The sequence below is a fragment of the Bos grunniens genome, chromosome 28 (assembly GCF_055505025.1).
Source record: "Bos grunniens cultivar Pamir isolate PY7600 chromosome 28, Bosgru_T2T1.0, whole genome shotgun sequence".
NCBI lineage: Eukaryota > Metazoa > Chordata > Mammalia > Artiodactyla > Bovidae > Bos > Bos grunniens.
This window is the reverse complement of record NC_141192.1, coordinates 37,763,989-37,789,275: the sequence shown is the minus strand read 5'-3', so window position 1 is coordinate 37,789,275 and position 25,287 is coordinate 37,763,989. Positions and strand designations below refer to the sequence as shown.

The following is a 25,287-nucleotide window of genomic DNA, read 5'->3' as shown; positions in this document are numbered from 1 at the left end:
ATGGATTATGAGCTTCCAATTTATACAACAATAAATGTATTTATTTTGGGGGGCAAAGTGTTTTCAGAGAATTAAGACAGAAAACAATATTTAAAATCACATAATGATTTCCAGTTGCCTGTCAGTTGCATACAGAAGTGGGAAACAGAAAAATCAATACTATACATTGAAAATTAGGTAAAATACAAGTCCAATAACCAAAAATCCAGTTTTAACTTATCAAAATACACAAGGAAAAATGGAAAATACCTTGTATGTGTCCACATAACGGTCTTCTTTTTCTTTATACTGCACAGCTATGGGCTTGGAAAGATTTCTATAAAGGAAGGGATGATGGAAAACATTGGAAGTGGGTTAATACTGTCAGAATTAAGTTGCCTCAGATGTGTACAAGTAAATAAGTGATCAACAAGATACTTGGCCCTTGTTTTAGTGCTTACACATGTTGCTTTGCCACTAACAGTCACCATTCACAATTATAATTTCATAAACTGTGAAGACAGGATGTTTCTAAACAGATGCGTATTGGAATTATGAATTTTTGACTTAAAAGTAACCAAGAAGAGCTTCTCCCTCCTCTCCCTGGTTCCTCTACTTCCTCAAATCGTAACTGATGCTGCCCATGGCAGATGATTCCCTGGAAGTTTCTGTCCCCATTTCCTGACCCTACACCCAGTTAGGCAATGAAGAGTGAAGGGCAGTTTGGCCAGGAGTATGATCATAAGAAGATGTTACGTAACTATTAGGTTAGTGAAAATTGAAAAAAACAACACATGCTCACAATGACTATGTTGAGATTTGGAGTGCAAGTATGAAATAAACATTTTATCTAATTCATGCATAGTGAGTGACGCTATGTGTATGGTGGAGAGAATGTGGGTAAGCATGTGTATGTCTGTGCTGGTGTTTACACTGTATCAGGGAGGCAGGAAAACTGGGTGAATCCCCACTTTTAAAAGCTACAGAGTCAAGCAGCATGTCTGTGTGGCCCATCAAAGAGCAAGAGAACAAGATCCAACAAAGATGGACATGCTCCTCTGGCTGAGGTGCCCTCTGGTCTGGCACTGGGATGGAGCCACCTGGAGTTTCAACATCTGGTGCCACAACTAGATCAACATGAAGATTTGCTCACATTTCAGTATGCCAAACCAGGTCTGCTTAGCCAGGGTGGATATATCTATTTTGGAGGAAAATTATTTCATAGGGATATTAAAATTAGCAATTAGAAAACACATTAATTTCATTTTTGAAACTTTCATAATCCTAAAAACTTTGTTAAAAAGTAAAAACAGTTTTATATCAATAGAATAGATAAAAAGTCACAACTCAATATATAAGAAATCATGATCCTGGCATGCAAGTTTTTCTAAAGAGTATAAATAGTTCTTTGTGAACACAAGTAATGTTGTTATGGATGGAAAATCAGAAGTTATTGATGAGGCAAATAGAATAAACCAAAAATCAACCACAATATATCACTACAACATATCTGGAAAGGTATGTTTTCCTCCTTATTTGTGTATGTATATCACTTTAAAATAAAAAGAACCCCCCATAACATATATTTCTACAGTATCATTTTTAACGACTACAATATAGAACAATTTACTCAAACCCAGTGTTGTACATTTAGGTTGATTCTAAATTTCAGTTACTTGCACTGTTACCAGCAATGAACTGGCTCCTGCACTCATGAAGCTCGCTTCCAGGCGTAACCCTTCTGGTCAAGTACATATCCTAAAGTATTTCCTAAGAAAATACTCTAAGAAGATATTTCCTAAGAAAAAAGTCCTAGAAGTTAAATTGCTGAAACAGAGTATGCAATTTCTGAAGAGTTCTTTGGTTATATACAGTCAAACTGTCTTTCCGAAAGACTGCATCTCTTTATATCAGTAGTGTATAAATTTAAATGTACATTAGCAGTGTATAAAAATGTCTAAAAGAGAAATAATGTGCCATCTGCTCTTTTTAAATTGACAAATATATTAAACTGAATATGATTTCTTGAAGTTATAATTAAAATATTCTAATATACTAAGTAGTATATTTGCAGTCAACTTTTTTTTAAACTAAGAGAATTTTAAACTAAGAGAAGTGTAATTGACATATAACACTATATTGGTTTCAGGTATCCAACATAATGATTCAATATCTCTATATTCAAAATTACAAAATGATCATCACAATAAGTCTAGTAAACATGTGCCACCATAAATACTTAAAATTTTTTGTGCTGTTAGAGAACTTTTAAGATTTACTCTCTTGGCATATTATTAACTATAGTCACCGCGCTCTACATCACATCCCCATAACTTGTTTATTTCATAACAAGAAGTTTGTACCATCTGACTCCCTTCACCCATCTTGCCACAACTCCTCCCAACCCCCACCCCCTAATGCTTCTGGAAACCTACAATCTGTCCTCTGTATCAGTGAGATTAGCTTTTTGTTTTGTGTGTTTTGTTTTCACTTTTAGAGTTCATATATAAGTGAGATCACACTTCAGTTCAGTTGCTCAGACATATCCAACTCTTTGTGACCCCATGGACCATAGCATGCCAGGCCTCCCTGTCAATCACCAACTCCTGGAGTTTATCCAAACTCATGTCCATTGAGTCGGTGATGCCATCCAACCATTCATCCTCTGTTGTCCCCTTCTCCTCCTGCCTTCAATCTTTCCCAGCATCAGGGTCTTTTCAAATGAGTCAGTTCTTTGCATCAGGTGGCTAAAGTATTGGAATTTCAGCTTCAACATCAGTCCTTCCAATGAACACTTCAGGGATGGACTGGTTGGATCTCCTTACAGTCCAAGGGACTCTCAAGAGTCTTCTCCAATACCACAGTTCAAAAGCATCAGTTCTTCAGCACTCAGCTTTCTTTAGAGTCCAACTCTACCATCCACACAGGACTACTGGAAAAACCATAGCCTTGACTAGACAGACCTTTGTTGGCAAAGTAATGTCTCTGCTTTTTAATATGCTGTCTAGGTTTGTCATAACTTTTCTTCCAAGGAGTAAGCGTCTTTTAATTTCATGGCTACAGTCACCATCTGCAGTGATTTTGGAGCCACCCAAAATAAAATCTCTCACTGTTTCCCCATCTATTTGCCAACGAAATGATGGGACCAGATGCCATGATCTTAGTTTTCTGAATGTTGAGCTTTAAGCCAACTTTTTCACTCTCCTCTTTCACTTTCACCAAGAAGCTCTTTAATTCTTTGCTTTCTGCCATAAGGATGGTGTCATCTGCATATCTGAGGTTATTGATATTTCTCCCGGCAATCTTGATTCCAGCATATGCTTCCTCCAGCCCAGTGTTTCTCATGATGTACTCTGCATAGAAGTTAAATAAGCAGAGTGACAATATACAGCCTTGATGTACTCCTTTCCCTATTTGGAACCAGTCTGAAGTTCCATGTCCAGTTCTAACTGTTGCTTCCTGACCTGCATACGGATTTCTCAAGAGGCAGGTCAGGTGGTCTGATATTCCCATCTCTTTCAGAATTTTCCACAGTTTATTGTGATCCACACAGTCAAAGGCTTTGGCATAGTCAATCAAGCAGAAATAGATGCTTTTCTAGAACTCTTATGCTTTTTGATAATCCAACGGATGTTGGCAATTTGATCTCTGGTTCCTCTGCCTTTTCTAAAACTAGCTTGAACATCTGGAAGTTCACGATTCATGTACTATTGAAGCCTGGCTTGGAGAATTTTGAGCATTACTTTACTAGCGTGTGAGATGAGTGCAGTTGTGCAGTAGTTTGAGCATTCTTTGGCATTGCCTTTCTTTGGGATTGGAATGAAAACTGACCTTTTCCAGTCCTGTGGCCACTGCTGAGTTTTCCAAATTTGCTGGCATATTGAGTGCAGCACTTTCACAGCATCATCTTTTAGGATTTGAAATAGCTCAATTGGAATTCCATCACCTCCACTAGCTTTGTTCGTAGTGATGCTTTCTAAGGCCCACTTGACTTCACATTCCAGGATGTCTGGCTCTAGCTGAGTAATTATACCATCGTGATTATCTGGGTCATGAAGATCTTTTTTGTATAGTTCTTCTGTGTATTCTTGCCACCTCTTCTTAATATCTTCTGCTTCTGGTAGGTCCATACCATTTCTGTCCTTTTTGAGTCCATCTTTGCATGCAATGTTCCCTTGGTATCTCTAATTTTCTTGAAGAGATCTCTCCATTCTGTTGTTTTCCTCTATTTCCTTGCAATGATCACTGAGGAAGGCTTTCATATCTCTCCTTGCTATTCTCTGGAACTCTGCATTCAAATGGGTATATCTTTCCTTTTCTCCTTACTTATCTGTATGGTATTTGTCTTTGTCTGACTTTTTCACTTAGCATAATGCCCTCAGGGGCCATTCATGTTGTCACAAGATTTCATTCTTGTTTTTGTTTTTGTTTTTTATTAACACTAAATAGTATTCTTGTGTGTGTGTGTCTGTGTTGCATTTTCTTTATCTGCTCATTCACAGATGAACACTTAGGTTGTCTCTGTATCTTGGCCACTATAAATAATGCTGCAGTGAACTTGAGCTGCAGTGTTTTAATTTTCTCTGGATTAAATATCCAGAAGTAGAATGGCTGGAGCATAGGACAGTTTTATTTTTAATATTTGAGGAACCTCCATTATGTTTTCCACAGTGGTTGCACCAGTTTACATTCCCAGGAACAGTTGAGTGCAAAGGGTCTCTTCTCCACGTCCTTGCCAGGAGTTGCTATTTCTTGACTTTTTGATAATAGTCAGATAATGTTATTTAAAACTAAAGAAACAGAATAGACCCTCATCAACTATGGCTATTTGGTTACTCTAAAATGCAACCATTTCAGGAAAGGCAGGATAAAAGCTTAATTCTTTTCCTTAGCGGTCAAATCTCAAAAGTAGAGAACTGTTGCCCCATCCAACAGCAACCAATGAGTTTAGTTTTGCTTTGTTTTGGGGGCCTTTAAAGAGTATTATTATTAACTTAAGTATTTTCTTTTTACTTAAATGTGTTTCAATCAGTTATGGTCTTTATACTTTTTGATGCTCTGATTGTCCTATCTTTGGCAGTGAGAGCCACTTCAAGTTGGCTCCTAAGTCCTTTATTTTTCTATAATTATAGTAAAAACAACACACATCACTGAACTTAGCATCTAGCCACCCTCCAGTACCTAGCTCAGTAGTGTTAACTAATTCACACTGTTGTGCAATAGATCTTTAAAGCTTTCTCACTTTGTAAAACTGAAACTCTACACCTACTGAGCAACAACTCCGCAAGTCCCCATCCGCCCTCCTTCCCCACCCCCCAACAAACACCATTTAACTCTCCGAGTCTGACTACCCTAAACAACCGACGTAAGTGGAATCACATGGTGTTTGTTTTCTTGTGGCTGACTTATTCCATTTAGTACAATATCCCCAAAGTTCTTCCATGTGACAGGACTTCCCTTCTTCATAATGTTAAATAATGTTCCATATTACATATGTACCAAATTTTCCACAACTGTTTATCCACAGATAGGCACCTGGGCTGCCTCCACCTCTTGGCTATGTGAATAGAGCTGCAGTGAACATGGGTGTGCAAATATGGCTCCCACTCTTTTGACAAGACTATATTAATTTTCTTGCTCTCTGACACAACAAAATGTCCCAGGCTCATCTTATGTGCTTTCTTCTAATAAACATACAAGAAATGAGAAAATAGGAAATCACCATTCGGTAACCCCCAGTGAAATCACAGACTCAAGAAATAATCATCAATGAAACAAACAAGTTCAATGGGAGGCTGAACCCACAGATCAGCCTGAGCATCCTTAACAGTGGGATACCACATGCCTCCTGATAGTTCACACCACCACCTCTAGAGAGTTCTTGCTTAAAAAAAAGTTGAACCTGAGGCTAAGCAAGCCTTTAGAAGTAATTTCCAGTCCCTAGGAACAGTGGCTAGAGGAAAAAAGCTAAATGCTAATGTGGAACGGGGGACATTCTACAAGATAAATGACCTTTTTTCCTTAAATAAGCCAATGTTAGGAATAAGAAGAAAAATACATACATAAAAATAAGGGCTGTTCTAAGATTTATGTCTTTAGAGACAAAGCAACCAAAGGTGATACTGAACCTGATTCAAACAAATCAACTATAAAAAGACATCTTTTATATAATCAGGGGACATTTAAAAATAGGCTGGCTATTAGATGATACCATGAAATTAATTGTTTTTATTTTCTTTGATATGATAAAGGCACTGAAGTTATGTAACAAAATGTTTTACTTTTTTCTTAAGAGATGTATACTATAGAACATACGAGTGACATAAATGTGTGTGATTTGTCTTAAGGAAAAAAAGATGATGCAAGTTTGGCAAAAATTTTCATAATTATTGAGTTGGGGTGATAACCATATGGGGGTTTATTACACATTCATTCTGTTTTTTGCACGTTTGAAAATTTTCATGAGAAGAACTTTAATGACATAAATTCAGCACACTGACAAAGCCAATAGGTGATGATGTCTTCAGTTACCTGTAGACTGATGGGTCGCTGAGGTCAAGGGTCTCACTAACATAGTCTGCCAGTATGAACGGGAACACTGGATACTGCATGAGATCATTGAAAGATCGGCCAGCGTGTTTGTTTAGGTGAGTCAAATACTCAAAATTAGTAATTTGCCCAGTATACCACAAATGTGTCAGAGCGGTGATATTGCCATATTCCAGAAGATTAGGGAGGTTATTTGTTAGTATACTGTGGTATACATCATTGCGAACCTAGAACAGAAGGAGAAAAAAACAGCCCAGATTTTCAGTCTTGACACTTTCCTCCAAAGAATCCATGATATCATAGGCATGTTACTAATCTCAAGTCCTTCAAGAAAACACTTTTTGCCCAATAACACTGACTGGTGGGGAATTAAGGTTCAACTAAGTCTTCCTCTAAAGGTTGTGCTATATATATTTATTTATTGAAGTACAGTTGATTTACAATATTATATTAGCTTCAGGTGTACAACATAGTGATTCAATATTTTTATAAATTACACTCCATTTAAATGTTATGAAATACTGACTACAGTCCTTGTGCTGTACAGTATATCCTTATGGCTCATTTCCTACATAGCAGTTTGCACTCTGTACCCCCTCTGCCTGCTCTCCCCCACTCACACCACTAGTTTAGTCCCCTCCTATTTGAATCTGTCTCTGCTCTGTTGCACTCATTTACTTTTGGCTCTTAACCACTATGTTTTGCAGCTGGAGAAATCAGTAAGAGACTAAGAAGTCTGTTCAGAAAAATCACTTACATACAGACCCTAAGGGAAAAAAATCAATAAAAGAAAATGAAGAGTCTTCATCTACATACATGAAACACGCTGTAGTAGAAAGAGCAGGGTTTTCTGAATTAGACAGACCAGGTTTTTTTTCTTGCTTAAACCCTTTGTGCTGTAGTTCCCATTCTGTAATATGGGGACAGTAAGATTTATTTCCTGAGAATGAAATAAAATATCCTACATAAAAACAGGATACCTCATTTTCACTACTGATGGAAAACTAATATATGAACTCTTTTTTAAAAGAGATTCAGAAAAATGCTGTCACAGAAAAAGGGTGTTCTGATTTCTTCTAAAGCAATTAAATGATAATTGGTAATAAATGGAAAAAAATAGAGGAACCAGGCCTTTCTAAAAACAAATCTGAATTACCCCTCTTAAATGTGTATATGCTTCAGGCATAGGAAGATGAGCCACAGATGTGGATAATTAGGGATGAGAATAAAAGTGAATAAGAAGAATGAGTTTAGTTATGGAACAGGCATAAGATCACAGGGTTTTTAAGAACCTAAACCTGGAGGACTGTTCACAACAATGTGAATATACTTAACACTACTACACTGTATGCATGAAAATGGTTAAGACGGCAACTTCTATGCTATTTTTTTAAAATCAGAATCAAAAATAAAAATGAATCAGTTCAAGGCAAAAATAAAAATCTACCTACAGCCTAAATCTGAAGGTTGCCAGATGCTGAAGCTAAGGTTGGTGGGAGAGAATTTATGACAGTTTGCATACTAAACTCTGCAAGGAAAAGGAAACATGTATTCATTCAACAAACATCGACTGAGCACCTATATACCAGTATGCTCAAGATGCTAGAGCTGTAGCACTTAACAAAACAGTCTTTACATTCTGTTGGGCAGACACTGTTGGAGTCTACGAAGTGCTCTAGAGAAAAGAGAGGAAAGTCAAGGAAACAAAGGGATTCCTGGTACTAGGAGTGAGAAAGGGGTTACTGTTATAAATACATAATCAGGGAAGTCTCTCTGATAAGAGGGCATTTGATCAGGGACCTGAAAAAAGTAAGGGTGTGGGTCATGTAGATTTCTAAGAGGAAAAGCATTCTAGGCAGCATTTTAGGGAGCTCTAAGTGCAGAGGTTTTCAGGCATCAGTGTGACTGCTATAGTCAAGGAAAAGGAAGTCTCCACAGATGGACTAGAGAGAGTGAAGGATAGAACAGTAGAAGATAAGGTCAGAAAGAATAAGGAAGTGCTAAGGTTATTCCTAGAGGAGCTATCCCACGTTGAAGGTCAGGAAGGGCGGCGGTGAGGAATTACCCCTCGTCCAAGGTAAGGAGCAGTGGCTGCGCTGTGCTGGAGCAGCCGTGAAGAGATACCCCACACCCAAGATAAGAGAAACCCAAGTAAGATGGTAGGTGTTGCAAGAGGGCATCAGAGGGCAAACACACTGAAACCATACTCACAGAAAACTAGTCAATCTAATCATACTAGGACCACAGCCTTGTCTAACTCAATGAAACTAAGCCATGCCCATGGGGCAACCCGAGATGGGCGGGTCATGGTGGAGAGATATGATAGAATGTGGTCCACTGGAGAAGGGAATGGCAAACCACTTCACTATTCTTGCCTTGAGAACCCCATGAACAGTATGAAAAGGCAAAATGATAGGATACTGAAAGAGAAACTCCCCAGGTCAGTAGGTGCCCAATATACTACTGGAGATCAGTGGAGAAATAACTCCAGAAAGAATGAAGGGATGGAGCCAAAGCAAAAACAATACCCAGCTGTGGATGTGACTGGTGATAGAAGCAAGGTCCGATGCTGTAAAGAACAATATTGCATAGGAACCTGGAATGTCAGGTCCATGAATGAAGGCAAATTGGAAGTGGTCAAACAAGAGACGGCAAGAGTGAATGTCGACATTCTAGGAATCAGCGAACTCAAATGGACTGGAATGGGTGAATTTAACTCAGATGACCATTATATCTATTACAGCGGGCAGGAATCCCTCAGAAGAAATGGAGTAGCCATCATGGTCAACAAAAGAGTCCAAAATGCAGTACCTGGATGCAATCTCAAAAACAACAGAATGATCTCTGTTCGTTTCCAAGGCAAACCATTCAATATCACAGTAATCCAAGTCTATGCCCCAACCAGTAATGCTGAAGAAGCTGAAGTTCAACGGTTCTATGAAGACCTACAAGACCTTTTAGAACTAACACCCAAAAAAGATGTCCTTTTCATTATAGGGGACTGGAATGCAAAAGTAGGAAGTCAAGAAACACCTGGAGTAACAGGCAAATTTGGCCTTGGAATACGGAATGAAGCAGGGCAATGACTAATAGAGTTTTGCCAAGAAAATGCACTGGTCGTAACAAACACCCTCTTCCAACAACACAAGAGAAGACTCTACACGTGGACATCACCAGATGGTCAACACTGAAATCAGATTGATTATATTCTTTGCAGCCAAAGATGGAGAAGCTCTATACAGTCAGCAAAAACAAGATGGGGAGCTGACTGTGGCTCAGACCTTGAACTCCTTATTGCCAAATTCAGACTTAAATTGAAGAAAGTAGGGAAAACCACTAGACCATTCAGTATGACCATTAGGTATGACCTAAATCAAGTCCCTTATGATTATACAGTGGAAGTGAGAAATAGATTTAAGGGACTAGATCTGATAGAGTGCCTGATGAACTATGGAATGAGGTTCATGACATTGTACAGGAGACAGGGATCAAGACCATCCCCATGGAAAAGAAATGCAAAAAAGCAAAATGGCTGTCTGGGGAGGCCTTACAAATAGCTGTGAAAAGAAGAGAAGCGAAAAGCAAAGGAGAAAAGGAAAGATATAAGCATCTGAATGCAGAGTTCCAAAGAATAGCAAGAAGAGATAAGAAAGCCTTCTTCAGCGATAATGCAAAGAAATAGAGGAAAACGACAGAATGGGAAAGACTAGAGATCTCTTCAAGAAAATTAGAGATACCAAAGGAATATTTCATGCAAAGATGGGCTTGATAAAGGACAGAAATGGTATGGACCTAACAGAAGCAGAAGATATTAAGAAGAGATGGCAAGAATACACAGAACTGTACAAAAAAGATCTTCACGACCCAGATAATCACGATGGTGTGATCACTCATCTAGAGCCAGACATCCTGGAATGTGACGTCAAGTGGGCCTTAGAAAGCATCACTACGGACAAAGCTAGTGGAGGTGATAGAATTCCAGTTGAACTATTCCAAATCCTGAAAGATGATGCTGTGAAAGTGCTGCACTCAATATGCCAGCAAATTTGGAAAACTCAGCAGTGGCCACAGGACTGGGAAAGGTCAGTTTTCATTCCAATCCCAAAGAAAGGCAATGCCAAAAAATGCTCAAACTATCGCACAATTGCACTCATCTCACACGCTAGTAAAGTAATGCTCAAAATTCTCCAAGCCAGGCTTCAGCAATATGTGAACCGTGAACTTCCTGATGTTCAAGCTGGGTTTAGAAAAGGCAAAGGAACCAGAGACCAAATTGCCAACATCCGCTGGATCATGGAAAAAGCAAGTTTCAGAAAAACATCGATTTCTGCTTTATTGATTATGCCAAAGCCTTTGACTGTGTGGATCACAATCAACTGTGGAACATTCTGAAAGAGATGGGAATACCAGACCACCTGATCTGCCTCTTGAGAAATTTGTATGCAGGTCAGGAAGCAACAGTTAGAACTGGACATGGAACAACAGACTGGTTCCAAATAGGGAAAGGAGTACATCAGCTGTATATTGTCACCCTGCTTATTTAACTTCTATGCAGAGTACATCATGAGAAACGTTGGACTGGAAGAAACACAAGCTGGAATCAAGATTGCCGGGAGAAATATCAATAACCTCAGATATGCAGATGACACCACCCTTATGACAGAAAGTGAAGAAGAACTAAAAAGCCTCTTGATGAAAGTGAAAGTGGAGAATGAAAAAGTTGGCTTAAAGCTCAACATTCAGAAAACAAAGATCATGGCATCTGGTCCCATCACTTCATGGGAAATAGATGGGGAAACAGTGGAAACAGTGTCAGACTTTCTTTTTTTGGGCTCCAAAATCACTGCAGATGGTGACTGCAGCCATGAAATTAAAAGCTGCTTACTCCTTGGAAGGAGAGTTATGACCAACCTAGATAGCATATTGAAAAGCAGAGACATTACTTTGCCAACAAAGGTTCGTCTAGTCAAAGCTATGGTTTTTCCTGTGGTCAGGTATGGATGTGAGAGTTGGACTGTGAAGAAGGCTGAGTGCTGAAGAATTGATGCTTTTGAACTGTGGTGTTGGAGAAGACTCTTGAGAGTCCCTTGGACTGCAAGGAGATCCAACCAGTCCATTCTGAAGGAGATCAGCCCTGGGATTTCTTTGAAAGGAATGATGCTGAAGCTGAAACTCCAGTACTTTGGCCACCTCATGCGAAGAGTTGACTCATTGGAAAAGACTCTGATGCTGGGAGGAATTGGGGGCAGGAGAAGAAGGGGACGACAGAGGATGAGATGGCTGGATGGCATCACTGACTCGATGTACGTGAGTCTGAGTGAACTCCAGGAGTTGGTGATGGACAGGGAGACCTCGTGTGCTGCGATTCATGGGCTAGCAAAGAGTCGGACATGACTAGCGACTGATCTGATCTGATCTGAAGGTTATTCAACACTGTAAGGTCCTGGCTTTAATGCAATGACAAAGAAAGTGGTCAGAGGGCTCTGAGGAGAGGAATCGCACGATCTGACCCATTTTAACTGCTGTGTTGAGAGCAGTCTGAAAGAAGAGGGAGTGTGGAAGCAGTGAGGCCAGTGAGGAGGCTAGTGCAATGATTTATGCAAGAGCTGACAGTGGCTTAGACCAGGATGGCAGCAGTGGAAACACTCAGATTCTGGGTATAGTTTGAGGGGCGAACCAACTGAATAAGAGCACATAATTAAGAGGAGTCAGAATAAGTGGGATGACAGAATAAGAGGAGTCAAGGATAACCCCAAGGTTTTTGAACTGGCCAAGCAGAAAGGTTGGAGTTGCCATTTATGGAGCTGGGGAAAACTGGAGATTTTAGGGGGAAAATTAGAAGTCAGTTTTGTCCATGTTAAATTTGAGATGCCAATTAGACTTTAATGCAGAAGTCCAGTGAGGAAGGTTTTCCCCACACTTTCTTTACAGAAAGAATAATCAGCTGTGTCAAATGCTGCTGCTAAGTCAAGTAAGATGAAGACTAAGAAACACAACTGTAGGGTTTAGCAACATCCAGGTCACTGGTGATGCTGACCAGAGGTTACAGGTAGGGTGGTGAGGAAAAAATCTGACTGGAGCATCTCAAAAGAGAATCTGAGGAGAGGAACTGGAAGCAGCAAGCATACACTATTTCTTCCAAGAGGTTTTCTATCAAGACAAGCAGACACACAGTAGCTGAAGCAATGTGGCAGTCAAGAAAGGGTTTGTCAAAAATGAAATCTACTATCAAGGTTAAACTACTTCAGGTTGGTTATACATTCATTTATTTACTTATTACAGATACAGTCACTCTGGGGAATAAAAATTTAATACAGTTTTGGAGGACAAAAATAGTCCTAACATAACCAAAGATTTACTTTAATCAGTACTAAGAAATAGGGTAATTTTCATTTGACTTCAGAAATAGTTAAAGTTTAAATAAGTTAAAACTTCATTTAGTCAGTATGAGTGTAATTAAACTGATTCCATGATCTTTTTGAAAAAGTATATCTATTAATATAGGCAAATTTACCTTGGTGTTATCAAATGCTAACAGGAGTGTTCTGCCATTTGTTAAAAATATTTCTACAGCATTATCCCTCAACTGCCACCAACGCTTGTGAACTTCTTTAATTTCTTCATATGTCCAGGAAAACGATGCTGGTTCCAATTCTCCTTGAAGGTTCTAAAGTCAAAGGAAATGACATGAAAGCATTTGCTCTACATGAAATAGAATCTCTTTAATTTTACATTTTAAAACACTATCAAAATACAATATAAAGCCTTCCTTCTGTGGCAAAGTAGCAGATAAGATTCTCTAAAAATCTTCCTGCTACTAAACACTTCAAAATGCTGGATAAAATCTAAAAACAACTGAGTTAATAAACTTCATTTAAACTTTGTTAATAGGCTGTATTTTCCAGATAAGTTTTATGTTTATAAACTGAGCAGATAGTATGGAGTTCCCACATATAGCTTTTCTGCACTCAGTTTCGCTACGGTGAACATCTCGTGCTCATGTAGTACATGTGTTACAACTGATGAGCCACTATGGAATAGATTATTCTTAACTAAAGCCCATAGTTTAATCTCGGTGTTGTGTAGGTCACATGGGTTTTGACAAATGTTTAATGACATGTGTCCACATTACAGTACCATACAGAACAGTCTCACTGCTGTGAGATTCCCTTCTGCTCCACCCAGCTGCCGCTGATCTTTTTGTTGCCTCTACTGTTTTCCTTTTTCTGGAAAGTCATACGGTTGGAATCATAAAGTATGTAGACTTTTCAGACTGATTTCTTTTAGTAAGCAAATATTCTTTTAAATGTATAGCTCAGCTTGCAAGAAAGTAAGGGAAAATGAAATCTCTAGGAGTCAAAAATAAAGAGAAATTTGAAAAACAGCAGTAAGGAGGAAGTGACACTTTGGTCTGCTCTATGTGTGTCTTACTGTGTCCCAACTAATTTTTAGAAATAGAGGCAGGAAATATATTACAAGGAAAGCAAAATGTTTTAATGCAAAGGTAATATTCTCATTCTTAAAACCAAATTCCTCCCTGTTTAGCTTCAACATGTAACATACTTTCAATTTAACAAACATTAATTAAGCATCTACAGGCAAGGTGCTTGCTAAGTGCTCTGCATGAAATAAATCTATACATGATAAAAAGGGGGCACAGGATATTTGCACATGTTTTGGAAAGGCAAGACAGCAAATGTCACACAGGAAATAAGCACAAATGCTACAAAAGTACACAGAAAGGAAGGATCCTTCAATTATTAAAAAGCAAGGGTCTTTTTAGAGCTTCCATTTAGGTGGAAAGGGTCATCTTTTGGACCCATCCAGAAAAAAAGCTGATTCATGTATCAACTATTAAACTCTTTTGTTCTAAAAAGATACATCTTTAAAAATTACATAACTATACTTTTGTTAGCTGGGATAAATACTGTAGTAATTGCTATGTAAATCACAAAATAATGCCTATTCAATTTTGGGGGATTACATGAAATACTTTAATGATTTTTTTAACATGATTTACTTTACAATAATATTTTATGTTTTCACTCCCTAATTTCTTTGAATCAAATATGTATTAACCAGTAAATCATACATAGTCTTATTTAAATGCATCCTTATGAATTCCTGGCTTTAGAACTTCTGAAACAAAGAGCCTTATTTCTCCTGTTACAGGACTCTCAAAGCAGTATTTTAATGGCATGTAAATGAATTCAAACAAATAAAATGTTTACTGTACCAAAATGTGAATTGAGTCCTTTTTGTTATTTTCAGATTAATGTACGTATTTCCAGAAGAATAAAAATTATGACTACTAAGCTAAGTGAACATTAGGATTACTTAAGTTACTAAATCAGACAATATTTTTCTTTCTTTTTGAAGGCAAATGTATGTGACAATAAACAGGGAGTAGCAAGAAGTTTGATGCTACAGAGGATAGTGGTGAGAAAGAACGGACATAAACTGAAATAATACGAATGCTTCAGAATCTGACCCATAATACTTGCTGCTATGAAACTCAGAACATGAGTCAGAGCGGATGGCATGGTCTTCTTATGGTCTTCTTTTTAAAATTATCTTAAAAACTGGAATTCAGACAAATTTATACTGAGTGTGACAAGAAATGAACTCTTAACAGTTCTACCTGCTTTCTGGCTGTATTAAACTTATACATGTGGGAATTTGTCTAGATTCATATAAACGCAAATTTAAACCACTACTCACAGAACACTCAACTGTATCAGAAGCGTTATCTTCCACAAAATACATTCCACATTTACCTGCAGAAAATAATTGGTTGTGAGTTTATAAATGTCTGTGCACTATTATCTTATATAGTTAAAAGCACCTCTGGAGTCAACTGGACCGAATTTGAATCACAGAACCCAGAAGGAGTTCTTAATACTCAGTAAGTATGGCTCAGAGGTTAAAGTGTCTGCCTGCAATGTGAGAGACCTGGGTTTGATCCCTGGGTCAGGAAGATCCCCTGGAGAAGGAAATGGCAACCCACTCCAGTATTCTTGCCTGGAGAATCCCATGGACGGAGGAGCCTGGTGGGCTACAGTCCACGGGGTCACAGAATTGGACATGACTGAGCAACTTCACTTTCACTTTCATTTTTGAATAGCATCCATGAGATCCTGGGCAAGCTGCCTAACCCCACTGTGCTTTAGTTTCCTTATAAAAAGAATGGGGTAGGGAGAAGACTCTATTTCATAGGGTTACTGTGGGAATTATATAGAATATATGTAAAATGTTTATTAACAGTGGTGCTTAGTGCTAAAAAGTGCTGGCTGTTTATTATTACCAGTATTTTTCTTAGGTTACTGGCATATTACTTTATTTTGTACACATTAACTGAATTCAAGTTATAAACTAAATTTTCTAGCAAAAGAGGAATCCTTAATTATTTTGCTGACTTAAACACTCAATAGGGCAGAAAAGTAACGTGTTAGTCGCTTAGTCATGTTCGACTCTTTGCAACCCCATGGGCTGTAGCATGCCAAGTTTCTCTGTCCATGGAATTCTCCAGGCAAGAATACTGGAGTGGGTAGCCATTCCCTCCTCCAGAGGATCTTCCTAATTCAGGGACCGAACCCGCGTCTTCTGTGCTACAGGCAGATTTTTTACTGTCTGACCTCTGATGGCTCCATCAGGGCTCAGACAGTCCCCCCAATTTTCCTGCTTGAGAGGCTGTTAGTAATGCACATCCCTACATCATGTATCCAAACGGTGGGAACTTCCTGGAGCTCTGCACTGGATGCTGGTCACCCTGAGCCCTGGCATGGACAGCTCAGAGAAGGGCACCATCTCCATCCTAGTGACTGTGGGGCTCAGCCCTGGCAAGCCTGAAACTCTGCAAGTTAGGGCTTTGAGGCTATAGAGCTGTAGCCTACTGCAGTGACTCTCTAATTTGAGGGTGTGTCAGAATCACTGCAGGGTGTATAAAAATGTAATGTCTGGACCCCATCCACAGAGTTTCAGATTCAGTGGCTCTGGGCAGGGGCCTGAGAATTCGTTTTTCTTAGATGTTCCCATGTGATCTGGATGCCCCTGATTTGAGAACAACTGGCCCACAGTATACAAATCAGTTCTTTAAGGAAATAGAGACTACGTGGTTTAATACTATTCCTTCATGTCTTGAGGAAAAAATTTCTCACTAAATGTAACTATCCACGGATAGTCTTGGCCTTTCTCTCAGAAGTACAATGAGGAATATAAATTAAGAATAATCTCGAGGTGGATATATTTCATGTGTATAGGGATATCCATTAAAACAGTAGGCATATAAACATACTAATGATTCTTTACTTTAGAATTAAAAACTGATACATAATAAAAAAAACAAATTTAAAAATGTATACTCATGAAGAAAGTTAACTTTATAAAAATTAAAATGCTGTTTATATGCTTTTCAGAAAATAAGACTGTTCATTTCTTCACATTCATGAGTCATATGCATTATAGACAATGTTAAGGCAAAATAACCTATACAATATTAGAGACAGTTTATCTCATTTAATGGCAGTCTGTCAAAACAATGTTTTAAATTATCTAAGAATAAAATAGGCGCAGTGAATATGTATAAAAATCTTCAAAATGTAACTTACCTAATAACAATTCACCAGCTGTCTCTCTAGATGGTGCAACGCTGATACACCTTCGATTGACTCTGTCAAAACATATTTAAAATTACTATGATTAAATGTTTTGAACAATTTCAGAGAATAAAAGCTTTATTTTATCTAGTAGAAGATTTCAGCAGAGCAGACAAGAATTTCAAAAGCATATAATGTCTTGTTAGAGTCCACATGAAAATATTTTCTCATTTCTGACATTATAATGGCAGAGAAAATAACGGCAACTTTTAGAAAAGGTGAATGATCCCTACACCCTACACAGAATACAAGACTCAGTTATTTAAAAGAAACTTCAATATTTTATATTTTGCAGTACATAAGCAAACATTGGTTCATGCCTCTGAACAAACACAGGAAAGAAATGGAGCGTTCTAGGAGCAAAGGGGGATTCAGAGTCAGAAAAGTTCTTCTATTCTTTAGTCCAGTCACTTAATCTTGACTCTCAAGTTTTTTATCTATAAAATGGGCCTGATAACAACCTCCACTACAACCACAGTGACAGTCCTATCAATAGTTACCATACTGACCCACAATCCTCAACAATGCTATGACATGTTAGGTGTGACTTATCTTCCTCACATAACAGACTAAGACTGAAGTCCAGTGAAAACTCTCTATCAAAACTCTGTTCTCTTTGGATTTCAGGCATTCAACTTTGTCCTCTCTTGAGCCATGTTCAGGTCTTTTCTTAAACCATTGCATTATCTAAAATAAGCATCATATAAGCACTGCAATAGACTATTAAAGTATTTAACACATTCAACAAGAGAAGATGTCTTATGGATTCAAATTTACCTTATAGACTCACTTGCAGCTTTGTCTTTTACAGTAGAAGAGAAAGAAGAATGAGTTTTGTCTTCAAATAGGTAAGAGAGTGGTGGCTTGACCACATCTGTTGAGGAAAAGAGATTACATCATCTTTGTGTAATGACCACAGTTATCTGCTATTTATATGTTGAGTCAAGAAGGCACTATTACCTTCTGATTTCTGTCGATCCCTAAGCAGATACTTATTTGGAATAGTTAAGTAACATCTCTGTAAACGTCTCCTCTCTCGATTTGGCCCTTCTGTTGGATCCAACTGCCATGAAGTTGGATAGTAGATGGGGTCATACCAGACTGCTCTACAAGTAGAAAGAAAGGTTCAAGTGGCAATTTGAAGTACTTATAACTTAAAAAAACTATGTAAATATTTAACACATAAGTCAAAACTGATCCACTCAATTGAAAAATCCAACTATTTATATAACTAGACAGGGATATGCATACACATGGCTTTCCAGGTGGCTCAGTGGTAAAGAATCTGCCTGCCAATGCAGGAGACTCAGACAACGCAAGTTCGATCCCTGGGTCAGGAAGATCCCCTGGAGGAGGAAATGGCAACCCACTCCAGTATTCTTGCCTGGAGAATCCCATGGACAGAGGAGCCTGGAAGGCTGCAGTCCATGGGGTTGCAAAGAGTTGGACACAACTGAGCAACCGAGCACAAACACACTGCATACACACAGTACAGAAGAGTAACAAAAAAAAAAGTATCCCTCTGCTCTGGAGTCCAGTCTCCTTGCCTCAAGGCAAGCTCTGCTACTAGTTTCTTATACCTATTACATTTTTAAAAAGATACAGCATGACTACTATATATGCTTTGTGATATATTAGACTTAGTATGGTCAACTAAAGAAAAAAAATCAATTTCCAAATAAATTTTTTTCATTTCCCATTTTGTCTATTATCTAATGTAACAATCAAAATTATTCATTTTTGTAGCAATTACATTTCTAAAAATGTTTTAAAATAATTAACATTTGAAATGAAAGGAAATAGTTTTTAGAAATAGATAAAAGAAGTAAATTACCCTTAATTCTACTACCCCAAACATACCAAAATACTGTTAGTGATTTTCATTTTTTAAAATTACAGTTATAACTCATATACACACATATTTTCTTATATACACATTCCTATATCCTGCCTTCTTTATTATTATTTTAAATGGCTAATATTATATTGAGTGAAAAGATCATACTGTATTTATTACTACTGTTATATACTTAGTTGTTTCTAATTCATTCACTAACATAAAAAATGCAGAGATGAAAATTTTTGTTTTTATTGATTTTGCATATTTTGAATATTTTTCTTAGGATAGAATCACTAAAATAGAATAACTGGAACTAGAAATAAATTGTTTATACGGTTCCTGATATATTATGTCAAAGTATACAATGCCACCAAACCTCTGATCAAGAGCTAAGATACATTCTTCCTACTGTGGAGATGAGTTCCTAAAAAAACTTTTTATTTTAACATAAAAGGTAAAATATAGTATCTAAAAATTTTTAAAAACTAAATTAGCCTCTAGCAATATTCAATTTTTCCCATCTGCTTATTAATTCTACTTGTCTTATGTGAAGAATATATTCATGTCTTTTGCTCAAACTTTTGGGATTTAAATTTTTATTTTCAAACTTCTATGATTTTAAAATAATAAAAATACTAACTTTGAAATACATGCTGAAAATAAATTTTGATGTTTTGTTGTGGCTATGCTTGTTAAATACACTGGAAAAAAATGAAAGTTCAAAGCCATTAATTTCTTCTTTATAGTTTCTTCAATTGTGTTTGATTTTAGGAAGTTATCTATCAGAGTTGATAAATACTCTATTTTATCCTGCTTTGTAAACTTTTTAAGTTTAATTCATTCATTCACCTGGAATTTGCTTTAGTATATAGCTCCTCAAAGTCATAATACTAATCAGTTATGTTAACCAAATTCAGAGAATACTATTTTAATTTCCCTCTTTTCACTATTTGTGATGCATCTTTTTAACTGTGTTACTGAAGTCTTAACTAGAAAAAGATGTATTTCCCAACTGTCTTGTTTCAGTGATTTCCCTATTCTTTTGCAAAGATATTTTAAAAAGAAAGCCAGTAAACAGATATTACTCTCTGGAAGAGCTAATGTCTCTCTCATTATTTTTTTCTCCCTCCTAAGAATTAAAAAATTCTCTTGGGTATATTCTTTAAGAGGAAATAAATTACAAATTATTAAACAGAAATATTTAAGCTAATGAGATAGTATTATGAATTTTATTCTAGAGTGAAAATAACATCAATATAAAACATTCGTGCAAGACCACTGAAAGCCCTCCCACATTGCCCACCTGTCATGCGTCAGTTGTTGAATAAGCTCCTGCCAGTGTCTGCTGGCACTCAGATCCACTTTGTACATTCCTCTGATATGCTGGATCACCTTTTTTCTCTCAATCCCTTGGGAAAGAGACACTGCCTGGGTGATATCTGCAGCTATTTTAGATATATCCTTTGATTTTGAATCCAAACGCTGAAAGAGACTAAACAGACAAGAAGCCTGTAAGTTAAGCGTATGTATAGGAACATTAAATGTATATCAAAACATGGTACATTAAAGCTAAAAGCATATGCAAAATATAATGGGGCTCCTAAAAGACATAACTTTTAGCACACGTGAAATCCTACCTTTGCTGATTATTATTAACTGTTTTCTGCCAGTTGGCTTTATTCACACCTTCTTCAGTTTCATATTTCCTTTGTTCCTAAAAGATTTAGATAATAATATACTATATAAAACTTATTATTTATCATTTAACACTGGCACAGAACCCAGCAAACTAAATTTAAAACCAAGTTAACAAAGGAAAAAAAAAATTGTCTCCTGGAGACCAGAATATTAAAATAATCACCTACTTAAATAATGTTCTAATTCCCCTTTGGTTCCACACACTTTGGGTCACAGAAATCAGGGTGGAATAGTTAACTAGGGCTGCCAAACCCAATGGGTTTGCATAGCTGCTTGCTTCCTTAGTTTGCTTTTTCACTAAAGAACTGAGAACTTGAGGCTGAGGATTCAACTTGCTTGTCATTATTAAAACCTTTTTCTTCCCTGAAAGCTAGTGGTAATGAATATGGATGACCAAAGAGAATAAAATGCTCCTTAAAATAAGATTATTTGTTTTCTCATATTAAAAAAGCAATATAAAGTATAAGAAAATTATCATTTGAAATTCACCATCAGTGGTACTCTATAATAAAAAAATCTCTCAATCATTCTTTAGTTACAGTCAATGGGATCTCCTAAGAAAACTGTTTCTTATGGTTTCACTGACTCACCTCTTTGATCACTCTAATAAGGTCTGATTTTGTTGATGCACTGGGAGGGATGCACTTATGACCACATAATTTTAAAGCATTCATAAGCAGTTCTGCTGTGTCTAGTTCTTCTTCAGTCAATTCATCTTTGTGATTATGTATCAACTCTGACAAATACAAAACTAATTTGGCTCCATGCTTTAAAAAAAAAGTAACAATTTTTTTAATTAAAAAATTTTTAAGTCATAAAGAATGTTTATTTCTTACATTTAAATTCTTTAACAGTAAATTAAATTTTATTGCTGCATTTATTTGGCTGAATCTGGTTTAAATAAATCAGCTAAAAAGACATTTTGGGGACAACTGAAGAAATTCTCACATGATTATGCACCGAGTATATGATGACATTAGAGTATATGCTAATTTTGTTAGGTATAATAATGTTGTTATGGTGACATAAAAAAGTCTTTTGAAAAAATGTCATGATTTATATAATTTACTTTAAAATACCTCAGGAAAAAAATTATGATAAATATGATAAAAATACTAACAATAGTTAGACCTATGAGATGGTCATATGGTATTCATTAAGTATTCACTAGTCTCTATTTTTCTTAGTATGTTTGAAAATTTTTATTGTTAAAGGTAAAAAAATGGAAAAAAGAGGAAAAAAAAGAAGAAAGGAATAGAAGTAATAAAGGAAAGAAGGAAAAAAGCAAGCACACAAGCTTTTGGGGAAAGAATTTTAGAGAGGGTTTGCTAAAGGAATACAGAAAATAAGCTTGGGATGAAGGAAAATAATTCTTAGTCCTTCTCATATGCTAAGTCACTTCAGTCGTGTCCAACTCTGTGCGACCCCATAGACGGCAGCCCACCAGGCTCCCCCGTCCCTGGGATTCTCCAGGCAAGAACACTGGAGTGGGTTGCCATTTCCTTCTCCAATGCATGAAAGCGAAAAGTGAAAGTGAAGTCGCTCAGTCGTGTCCGACTCTTAGCGACTCCATGGACTGAAGCCTACCAGGCTCCTCCGTCCATGGGATTTTCCAGGCAAGAGCACTGGAGTGGGGTGCCATTGCTGAACTGGAAGGGAAACTTTCCTTTAAACTTTAAGGTAAGAGTCTCTTTAATTTCTGCTTAGGAGAATAAACACCGGAGAAAATACCAGAACAAAAAAGTATCTTTGGATCCATTTTTAAGCATTCACTATTCCCTGGGGAGAACAAAAGGTGAAAAACTCTAAAACCAGTTAGGATGTCAGTATTCAGTATGTGAATATTTGGGAGAAGGGTTTGGTTTAGGTTAGTCTTTTATGAACAGGCCCTATAGACAAAATGAAAATGTTACTTAAGAAATGAAAACGGTCCTTCCTAGTGCAAAACTAAACCAAACTTTGATTCACGATTTCTTAAGTGGCTCTTTTTTTTTTTTTGAGCACACATGCATACTTTTATTATCTATGCTGGGATTCCAAAAGACATGGCTACCATTTTTGCTTTAGACAATCATTTGACTTTGGAAACGTGAAATTTCATTTTTAGATAAGCTTTGTTTATACCACTTTTATGGGCCTCCCTGGCAGCTCAGACGGTAAAGATCTGCCTACAGTGTGGGAGACTGGGGTTCAATCCCTGGGTTGGGAAGATCCCCTGGAGAACAGAATGGCAACCCACTCTAGTATTCTTGGCCGGGGAATTCAATGGACAGAGCAGCCTGGCGATCTACAGTCCATGGGGTCACAAAGATTTGGACATGACTGAGTGACTGATATGCACACACATGCCAGTTTTAGTGCTTTTTATTTACTGTGCAGATCAAAGCTTTCTTCCGTTAAGTGGCTCTTTCATGCCAGAGATATTACACCTGATTGTTAAGTGTACACTATATATTATTTAGACATTAACTTTGCCAACAAGTTAAACATGCGTAATTTTATTTTTTAACAATTTGCACTCATACAAATATCACTGTATTTGGCTTTATGATATTTTAAACTGTGAATAGTCAACAAATGGATTTGGAAACTATTACATTTTAGGTGATATTTAAATTCACATGCTGAATCACATCATGTCGTTTCCCAAAAGCATAAGATGAACATATGCAATGATGAAAATAGCAAAGCACATTTTAATGTAACATTTTAAATTAGTCAGGAGACAGCTGTTACCTGACCAAAAGAGAAAAATGAACAGATGCTCTGCAAGTAAAAGGCCTGAAGAGTTGGCAAATAAAGAGGAATGGTAAACGACTAGAATATTTTCATATGTCCATCTTAAAGGTAATAATCTTGATAGAACTCTAAAAATATTTCAGTTTAGTATTCGGTGACATTTTAAAATCATCTTGAAAAACTACCAGAAATGTTTTATTTTTTCATTCTGAATGTCCAAAGAAACATGATTTTCCTAGACACTGAAGCTGTTTCTAATAGCTCATTTTAACATCTTCTGATCAATCATTTATTGACTGTAGTTTCTGGGACTAGAAAAGTTGTTTTTGGAGACATGCACACATAGAAATCTTATTTCCTGCTCTCAGGAAACTGATTTAAGGAATTGAATTTAAACACAAATTCTTAGAAAATAACAAAATGTGTAAAAATAAAATTTTCAATGAAGTTTCAAGAAGAAAGAGTTCTGAGTTCCTACTAAAAGAAGGAAGGAAGGTTTTGAAGGTGGTACCATATGATGTGGGTGCATGGCTAAATGGACACACAGGCATATAGACAGACAAAGTGGAGGAAAGAGAGCGTTGCATGCTGTGGGGACAACATGAAAAAAGCAGCTTATCAGAAGGACCACAAGGGATGTGAAGATGTTATGAGAGAAAAGATGAGGAGCCACAGACTGGCTGGAGAATTAACCAGATTCAATAGAAGAGAAGCTTGGAGCTTTAAAAATCAGGCAGACTACAGATGGAACAGAGCTTGTAGGCAGTTATAAAAAAAGGCACAAGAAGAGCTCTCTATACTGCTGTGGAACCATTGCAGGATATATTGTTAGCTGAAGAAAGTAGAGTGAGAAGGATCTGTATGGTTCATTACCTTTTTTCATATAAAGAAGTGAGAGAGAGAATACATACACACGCCCACGTGTGTGTGTGTGTCACAAATTTGCTTATACCCCCAATACAAATAAAAACCAAATAAGGATGGTAAGCTACAGGAAAAGGGAAAGAATGAGGGAAGGCTATAGAGATAAAAACTAGAAACTCTTCAACTGTGCTGTATTTCACAATTTTGATTTTGAAACCAGGCTGACATTTTACAGATGGCTCAGATGGTAAAGAATCTGCCTGCAATGTGAGAGATATGGGTTTGATCCCCGGTTTGGGATGATGCCCTGGAGAAGGGAACGGCAACCTACTCTAGTATTCTTGCCTGGAAAACCCCATGGACAGAAGAGCCTGGCAGGCTACGGTCCATGGGGTTGCAGAGTTGGACATGACTGAGCATGTCCAAGAAATTTCCCTATGCTCTTTTCCATTCAATTCCCCTTCTCACTGTCCCCTTCCTCACAGAGACAATTACTGTCCTAAATTCCATGACTATATCTTAATTTTGCCTGTTCTTGGGCTTCATATGAATGGAATCATAAAATGCCTACTCTTTGGTGTTTCGCTGTCCCTTTCAATGACACCACAATTCTGAGCTTCATCCATATTAATGGGTGCATCAGTAGTCAGTTCACTTTTATTGCTATGTAACAGTCTATTGTATAAATATACCACAGTTTAGTTATACATTCTCCCACTGACAGATACTTGGGTTATTTCCAGTTTTTGGCTATTAGAAAAAAGGCTGTCACGGATATTCTCCTACTAGTCTTCTTATGGACATATGCTTTAATTTCTCTTAGGTAAATATCTAAAAATGGAATTTTAGCATCACAGGCTAAGAGTATATTTAATTTCATAAGAAACCGCTAAACAGAACAGTTATACCACTTAAATTCTCCATCTACTGCTTGCTAAGTGATAGAATTTATAGATTCCAAAA

At 37.1% G+C, this 25,287-nt stretch overlaps 1 protein-coding gene across 9 annotated transcripts in view; it reads right to left on the bottom strand.

Annotated features, from left to right (window-relative positions):
- LYST (lysosomal trafficking regulator) overlaps window positions 1-25,287 on the bottom strand; it is a 176,208-nt gene that overhangs the window by 35,966 nt on the left and 114,955 nt on the right. For 7 of the 9 annotated variants that reach the window (XM_086382817.1, XM_086382820.1, XM_086382815.1 and 4 more), the window contains 10 exons: window positions 21,312-21,488; window positions 20,661-20,737; window positions 20,327-20,515; window positions 18,144-18,289; window positions 17,961-18,057; window positions 17,136-17,197; window positions 15,250-15,305; window positions 13,043-13,195; window positions 6,511-6,755; window positions 250-316 (listed from right to left, as the gene is read on the bottom strand). In XM_086382817.1, the coding sequence (XP_086238943.1) occupies window positions 250-316; window positions 6,511-6,755; window positions 13,043-13,195; window positions 15,250-15,305; window positions 17,136-17,197; window positions 17,961-18,057; window positions 18,144-18,289; window positions 20,327-20,515; window positions 20,661-20,737; window positions 21,312-21,488 (1,269 nt within the window). The remainder of the gene's footprint in view (window positions 1-249; window positions 317-6,510; window positions 6,756-13,042; window positions 13,196-15,249; window positions 15,306-17,135; window positions 17,198-17,960; window positions 18,058-18,143; window positions 18,290-20,326; window positions 20,516-20,660; window positions 20,738-21,311; window positions 21,489-25,287) is intronic. The other 2 variants (XM_086382818.1, XM_086382821.1) reach the window with 1 other exon arrangement.